The 8,413-nt window shown below is 37.0% G+C and overlaps 1 protein-coding gene across 1 annotated transcript; it reads left to right on the forward strand.

Annotated features, from left to right (window-relative positions):
• The first annotated feature begins 2,214 nt into the window (after window positions 1-2,214).
• On the forward strand, window positions 2,215-6,385 carry LOC149019700 (putative E3 ubiquitin-protein ligase BAH1-like 1). Its single transcript, XM_089151087.1, has 6 exons — window positions 2,215-2,868; window positions 4,102-4,334; window positions 4,446-4,700; window positions 5,166-5,303; window positions 5,490-5,548; window positions 5,761-6,385. Exons 1-6 carry the CDS (start codon window positions 2,688-2,690, stop codon window positions 5,864-5,866), a joined length of 972 nt encoding a protein of 323 aa, XP_089007213.1. The 5' UTR covers window positions 2,215-2,687; the 3' UTR covers window positions 5,867-6,385.
• Window positions 6,386-8,413: the final 2,028 nt, after the last annotated feature.

An 8,413-nucleotide genomic window follows, 5' to 3' on the forward strand; every position in this document is an offset into this window, starting at 1 on the left:
ATTTAAGGAATAATTTTTATATCATGTCTATTTCTCAAAACAAAAGCTAGGCACGGATTATGTTTAAGTGAAAGAGTTTAAAGAACTCTTGCTAAAATTTGATGTTTTAAACATAAGAATTCTTGTTAAAATCGTATTACTTTCTAGTAACAAGCTCTATCAAATGCCTAAAAATGTGTTTCTACTTCTAAAAACAATTAGAAGATTTAAAATTGTTTTTGGTTTCAAATTAAACAGTACTAGTTATTGGTTTATCAAATGGATCGAAAACCCACATTTATGAGTTTTGCTCTTCTCATTTAAATTGTTTTTTCTTAAGTAAAAAAGGTAAATTTACAGTAAATGGCACCAGAGATGAGAAAGAGAGAACATAATGATCAAAGCTCACCTTAACTCTCATTCTCTTTTCCCCCTCCATAAAACATTCTCTATCTATGTCTTTATGTCGAAGCTTCTTTCTAGGAAAGAAACATTATAATACTCAATTGGTTTATTGGCTTACAAGCAAATTTATTCTTCTACTAAAATGAAAAACCAAACTATTAATATAGAACCGGTTGTTTACGGTTCAATTTGGTTCAAATTTAAACCAATACCATCTATTAAGCTCTAAAGGCGAGTTTGGTAATGGGTCAAGGAATGATTTTTTGCGTTCTTTTACTCTCAGAATGCCGAAAAACACACAAAAAACGTTTGGTAAAATGGGTCATTCTTATATTTTTAGGAAATAACTGGTCCAATTTTCACGTCTAAGAAGACTTTTTATGATACAACTTTGACTTATTTTATCATTTTCAAAAACAAAAAGCATAAGAAGAACACTCTACCCAAATTTCATTCACACAACTTTTAACTTCTTTTTGCCTTCATAGCTAAAATTGTTCTTAATATAAAACTTACCAACAGCCAATTTGTTCCATAGGCATTTTCACCACAAATTTTATATAACGATTAAAATTGTGTTCAGATCACCGTTTTTTATAAAAACACAAATAAATGATCCTCACAAAGACTCCTATTCTTGGAAAAGACCATTTCCAAATGCACACTAAGTTTATTAGTTTAGTTTTCCCTCTAAAAATAAAAAAATTGAGTAGGGATCCTTCACTAGCGTGCTCTTCTCACACCTCTACACTATATACTAGGAGAAGACCCATTGGAGGATATTTTAGAATTTAGAGGTGGGCCTTCTCTTAATAGAACTTACGTTTCTTGCTTCAACGTGTTCACCTTTTTCCTTCAACGGAACAGCAAGTGGCAGCTGAATTCGGCGCGTTCCAGTCTCTCCCCCACTAGTTCAACGATCTTTAGTTCGGTACTCCGGCCCAGTTCGACTTGGGCCGGGGTATGTGGATATTTTGACAAATATAGAAGTGGACCTCCTCTTAGGGAAAAAAACCTCTATCCCTCTAAAGTTGGCTAGAGATTTAAAATTTAATTTTAAATTTAATAAGTTCAAAATAACCTTGTAGTTTTTTTATTTGTTGGGTCAATAATTTGGCATATATGTGCACTACTGTACACAGCAGAGAATGTTTTCCTCCTCTTTATGTATGAAGAAGAAGTGTGATGGAAGCACAAATCTTTGAATTTGGATCATGACGGCTTTACAACCACAAAATGTAGGGGGGCCCACAGGTGGAAGTGATGAGATTTTTTTTTCCACCTGTGGACCCCACTGGATTTTGTGCCATGGGGGAGCACAAACGACGGGTAGATGATCCGGACTCAAAATCTTTACCCTAATAGATTGAGGATTCCAACAGAGATCGAGCAGGCTCAATTTGAATATCGATGGTTCCACAAATGGCTCCTGGTTCAATTGCATACCACTCAATGGAATCGATCCAGAACCGGTTCAGAGTGATCCTTGAAAATAGGATACCACAGAAACTGATCACACTATAAGTCTACAACCGCACAACCACATTCATGATGAATTGATGAATCCGGATCATCTCTCCGTCGGGGAGGCTCCGACCATGGCTTCCTGACAACAAAAACCAGTGGGTGACATTGGTGAAAAAAAAATTTATTTTTTATTTTTTATAAAAAATATTTTTTTACCGTGAGGCCCCACTGATGTTTGTGGTCAGGAAGCGTCGGGGAAGCACTTAGTGCTCCCGTCGGATGATCCGGACTCAATTCATGATTCCCATGGTTTTCTGGTTTTGCTTTTCCTTGAAGAGTGTTGATTTCTTTCTCCCGAAGACCTTCAACTGTTCAACTAGAATCGAGGGTTGTCCATTAATAAAGAAAAACAAAAGAAACTTCTGTGATCACCCTTTTTCGTTTCTTCTTGGTGCGTTCCTGCGTGTTCATCTCGTGAAATTTCTCCTATAAAGACGCAATACAGATAAGTACAAACCAACTCCAGTTACGTGTGAGATTTTATGCATTCGTGTCAGAGCTGAAGAGCCCAATTCATTGTCAAATTTTGATAGAGTCAAAGAAAGAAACGGACAATAGAGACGATTGCGATTCTATTTTAAAACCCAGTGTGGAGGGAGTGTTCGCATCGTTATAAAACCAACAGAAATTTCTGAAAATCACTCTTCTCGTGCCTCTCGTAACCCGTGTTCTTAGGTTGAGAACGTAGACATTTGAGGAAAATAATCCATCGAAATCTCCTTATCCGGTTATTCTAGAATAAGGGTTTTGTTTGTTTTCTTTTTGGTTCAGTAGAGATGAAGTTCTGCAAGACATATCAGGAATACATGCAAGGACAGAAGCAGCCATTACCAGGGGTTGGCTTGAAAAACCTCAAGAAGATCCTGAAGCATTGTAGGGAGGAGGTTCAAGTGCAGCGAGACAATGGGGTACTTAATCCCACTACATGCCCTCACCAATGCCCTCACCAATGCCCAGGTGATTAGAAGAATGAATTTCTTTGATTTGTTGTACTTGTTCCTAGTTTTACACCCCATTTTCAAATTTCTGTGCTGAAACCATTATCTTAATCCTGTTTCTTTGAGTTAATTGTTTAGAAATCTTGTTTTCCCTTCTAATTTTGTATTATGGATCTGTTTATAGTTTATCTGATGAAAATTAGCACAAACTGGATGCTACCATGTTACAGAATTCCAATTTATTTTTTGCTCTTTATCTGAGATTCATTCTCTTGTTTCTTCATGGAAACTAGATCATGGAAATCACAACTTTTTGGAAAGAAAACTATCTTCACAGATTTTGTGAGTTTCATTAGGCTTATAGAAGCCCTATAGATTAAAGTGTGTCTATTTTTGGTGGTGATTTCGACCTTTTAAATATGCATCTTCGTCCTGTGAAAAAGGAAGGGTGGAAGAGGGAGATGAAAATTGGCTACTTGTGGTTCCAAAAATTAGTTTGATCATCCTCCCTCCACACCCCCCCCCCAGAAAAAAAACCTCCCTTTACACTATGAACTCCTTCAAACAATTATAGATGACCAAAACAAACCAGAGGTCCATTGTCCACTTTGTTTCTTTGTGAATTATCCACTTTTTGCAGAAGAATACATGAAGAGTATATGTTTTGTCAATTATTATTATTATTTTTTCACTTTGGCCTTTTCCTCCTCCCCAACTTTATCTTCTCTTATCCTTTCAAAAGGTGATAGTTTTCAGACTAGATCAGCTAAAAGAACAAGGGGTAAGATGAAGATTACCTAGGAAGAAGCATTGAGGAAGGATCCGAATCCCTGGGTTTAACAATAGATGTATGGTATTCATGTAGTGGATCCCATTTAGTTAGGAAAAGGCTTAGTTGAGTTGGATTTCATTTCAAGGTTTGTATTAAATTGGGGAGGTTAGAACGAATTTACAGTCAATTCATTTAGTAAAATAAAGAGAGGAAGAAAGTATTTTCAAAGTTGAATTCATGGAGTACATCCCAAAAAAAAAAAAAAAAGAAGTTGAATTCATGTAGTACTTTGTTCTCTGTTATAGCACCAGTAATTTTCAAAAACCAATTTGTTTCAAGGCATATGTCAAAATGTATGGATCTATTCATTCTTGAGGCAGTCAGACTTTCTTTAGTTATACATAGTATTTATTCATGGTCTCACAGTCTCTGTTTCCATTTATTTCAAGCTTTGATGCTTTTATGTTGTTTGATGTGCAGTGTGTGATGGAACCTTTTTCCCCTCTCTCCTCAAGGAGATGTCCATCGTTGTGGGCTGCTTCAATGACCGAGCACAAAAGTTGCTTGAGATGCACCTGGCAACAGGCATCCGGAAGTGCTTTATGTGGAAAGGAAGGAACCATGTTACTTTAATTCAGGAAGGCAAGGACCTGGTTACCTATGCAATGATTAATGCCATTGCCATCCGAAAAATTCTAAAGAAGTATGACAAGGTATTTTTGTCCCTTTTTTTGGTGGTACTCACAAATTGAACGTATATATTCTGGTTTCACCCCCCCCCCTCTCTGTGTGTGTATGTTTTCTAACTTCTTTCATGGGCACAGGTCCATTACTCTAAACAAGGCCAGGCTTTCAGATCACAAGCTCAAAGTATGCATATTGAGATCCTTCAATCTCCATGGCTTTGTGAGCTAATGGCTTTCCACATTAACTTGAGGGAAACCAAGACCAAGAGACAGGCAGTCTCAGGATTTTTAGAAGGTTGCTTACTTGAGTTCAATGATGGCAAACCATCTCTCTCTTGTGCAATCTTTGATTCAGTGAAGATCGATATTGATCTTACTTGTTCTATATGCTTGGTGAGTTTGACTATTTGATTTCCTCAGTGTGTTATTTGTGTTCTAGTAATTGACTTGTACTCAGTCCTAATAAATAATCAGAAATATCTACTATGCAAAAATTTTCACATCTTAACGATCAGCCTACAGAATTTTGGGAGGATGATGCCCCTAATCTTCTTACCAGGATTAGTTTGTATGATATAATATCTCCTAAATGTTTTACTGTTCCATTCTGAGAACTTCTAATCTTAAGGTATGGGTATTTACAATCTTTTGATCAAATTTAGTTTCATAACGGATCTCCTAGATAATAACTGTAAATTGACATCCTTAGACCTGGCCTGCCCTTACATATATTGATAATAGTTGTAGTTTAACTATGGTGACCTTGTTCTAACTTGTTTATGGTGGGTTGCTAAATGAATGGTGTATATTTTTTTCTTCTAAATCTCCTGATTCTACTTTGTTTCTTAACATTGACAGGACACAGTGTTTGATCCGGTATCTCTCACATGCGGGCATATCTTCTGCTACATGTGTGCATGCTCTGCTGCATCAGTGAGCATTGTGGATGGCCTAAAGTCGACAAATCGTAAAGCAAAATGCCCTCTATGTCGAGAAGTAAGTTTCTGTTTTATGTTCTTTATTAAATCCTTGTATGACAGAAATAGAAGCTTTGTTCCTTATCCTTGTGCAAATGCAAATCAGGAATCGCCAGTTGGTGGGCATCATTTGGGATATCTCTTTAGATCTTAAGTTTTATTTTAATCACATCTGTTGTGGATTAACTTTTGAAACTGATTTCAGGCAGGAGTTTTTGAATGTTTCTTATATTTGGAGGAGCTTAACATCTTATTAAGTCGAAGGTACATTTTGGTCAAACACTTACTGAATGCATGATTGCTAATATGCTTTGGTCATCTCAAGACTTAGATCACATCAAGATGCCTCTGTTTAAAACACTGAAGATATTAAATATTAATGTGCATTGTGGTTAAGCTTCATCCCTCTTGCTTTCAACAAGGAATGTAGTTTGACTTTTTCTTTTTGTTTCTACTTTTTTTGCATCTCTCAATAGCTGCCAAGAATACTGGGAAGAACGGCTTCAGTCAGAAAGAAGAGAGCGAATGAAGCAGGCAAAGGAGCACTGGGAATCCCAATGTCGATCTTTCCTGGGAGTTTGATTGAGTTTTCAGATGTCAAAACTGACAAAAATACAATCTCAGTTCTGTATTGCAAATGTCTTTCTAGCATTTTTCAGTCTCAGTGATTAGTCATGAGCAGAGTGAGGTCCTTAGAAGTTATTTGAATTTTTCTGCCTTTGCTGTCCGTAAATGAATTTTGTTCATAGTCTTTCTTTTTCTTTGTACTTGTATAGATAATTTTGTCTGTTTGGCTCTTATTGTGATGATAAATATAAAATCTCGAGGATTTGGTTTGTTTTTTCTCCTAAATCATCTTTGTCTTTTCAGTTAAAATCAGGGAATGGAAAAACTATGACAGGCATGTCAGTGAAATTAAACTGGACAAATCAAAGCCAGCAACTAACAGGTTTAAGACAAATAGGGGTAAACTTGTTACTCTTTCAAGTTTTAGGTAGATGATAGAGATGAAAAGCTCTTATAGTGGTAAGAAAACTGAGATACTTCAGAAACTTGAAGCAAGCCTTGTATGTTACTGATAGCTGAACCAGCCATTTCACTTGATCAAGCATAGATAACAACAATCAGAGTAGAGCAAATGCAACAAACCTCTTCTTAGTTTGAAACTGAATTTGATTGAAGGGTTTCCAAAATGAGCTGTGTTCTGCTTTGGACTTCATCCTTGTTTTAATGGGTTGTGAAATATAATCATATATATACACACAGCATACAGAGAGAGAGAGAGATTATATGATGTTGGAATGCATTGTCATCTTAGGTTTCCATGCCAAGCACAGCATTTTAAGCTTTTAGATAATCTGGTTTTTAATGGCTGGTCAGGTATATATTTCAAACTGTTAGTCCTGGTGATTGTCTGAATGATGAGGCTCATCTACAGTTTAATCTCACCAGACATTCTGAAACAAGGATCCCATGCCTTTTGGATGGTGGGCCCACCTATTTCTAAATTTTATTACCACTTTGATGCATGGGTCCCTCATCTAAGGGTTTGCTTATATATTTTAAGATTACCTTGTTATATCACATATCATATCAGAGGGTGATTCAAAATTTTCTTTTCTCTCTTAAAAAGAAGAGAAAAGTAAAAATATCTATCTCATCTAATATTCAAATTTGCTATTGGGTGTCAATGTCAACCTACATGCTTTCCCTTAAAGCAAGCTTACATTCAAATGAAGTGTAGTTGAAGCCTAGAAGGTGTTAAGGTATGGTGGTTAGGCCTCATCTAAAAGGGTTTGGTGGGGCTCTCCTTTAAAATCCATCTAAACCATGGCCCACAATCCTCATAAGTCTACACCTTAAAATCAAAATTTTAAATTCATCCATCGGTGGTAGTGAAAAAGGACCCAGGTGAAAAGAGAATCTCTTCATCTACCTTACTTTTTATTGAAAAATATTCTTTAACAAAATTAGTGGGGAATGCAAATTGAAAACTTCATATATAATATTACCCAAAAAAGAAAAAGATTTCACTTGCATAATGGGCCTACCAAAAACATGGGCCTGCTCTCTAAAACCTGGATCAGATAATGTTTTACGGGTTGTTGGGCCGAACAGCTAACAAGAATTCAGGTTTTGGGGGTTTTAAAATAACCTAGTGGTGTTGCCGTGGAGTGTGGAGTGTGGAGTGTGGATCATCTCCCTTGATGGGGAGCACTCTATGCTTCTCCGACGACTTTACAACCACAAATTATATGGGGTCCACTAGTAAAAAATAATAAATCACTTTTTAAAAAAAAAAAAAACCTTCACTCTAATCCTGTGAGCCCCCTATAATTTTTGGTCAATAATAGTCGGATGATCAAGATCTGAGTTTGGAAACCTAAATAGACTATCAATGATAAGCCGGAGGAAGGTGAGGATGACATCAAGTCATCATGCCCCTCATGCCCTGGGTGACACACGTGCTGGGGGTCGGGGGTTTGGTTTGGACTTGAATGAATCTGGACAAGCGGAGGAGTTGACGTCAAGTCATCATGCCCTGGTGACACGGCTACAATGGCTGGCAAAGAGTCATCCCCCCGGGCGGGCAACTCCAAAAACTCATCCTCGAGTTCGGATTGCAAGCTAAAACTCACCTGCATGAAGCCGGAATCACTAGTAATCGCCGGTCAGCCATACGGTGGTGAATTCGTTCTCGGGCCTTGTACACACCACCCGTCACACTTTCTTGAACATTTTGTTTGTTTAATACAAGTATTCTTCTATTTCATCACAACCCTCGTGACAATTTAAGTCTCACGGATTGCCAATTGCTTGACCAACTCTAAGCCAATCCCCTAGTCGCCTTGTTGTTGGCGTGGTCCAAAAATAATTTCCTAAGCCATGCAGATAATTCAATTTGTTTATGGCTTTCTGCGAAGAAGAATGATACAATGTCACATCCCCTTTATACCAACATGGATGTGAATGAGAAGATGTATAAGTTGTTGATCATGATTCAACTTTTATGGGAGTCATGGTGATCATTTTTTGGTTGTTGTCTCTAACATAGCCCGACAATATTCATTTCACCCCATACTCTTAAAGGCAAAGGTTTCTTGTAAAATAGCTTGACCCATATGAACA

This window comes from Hakea prostrata, chromosome 4 (genome assembly GCF_041222555.1).
Source record: "Hakea prostrata isolate BN-2017 chromosome 4, UWA_Hpros_2, whole genome shotgun sequence".
Classification (NCBI taxonomy): Eukaryota; Viridiplantae; Streptophyta; class Magnoliopsida; order Proteales; family Proteaceae; genus Hakea; species Hakea prostrata.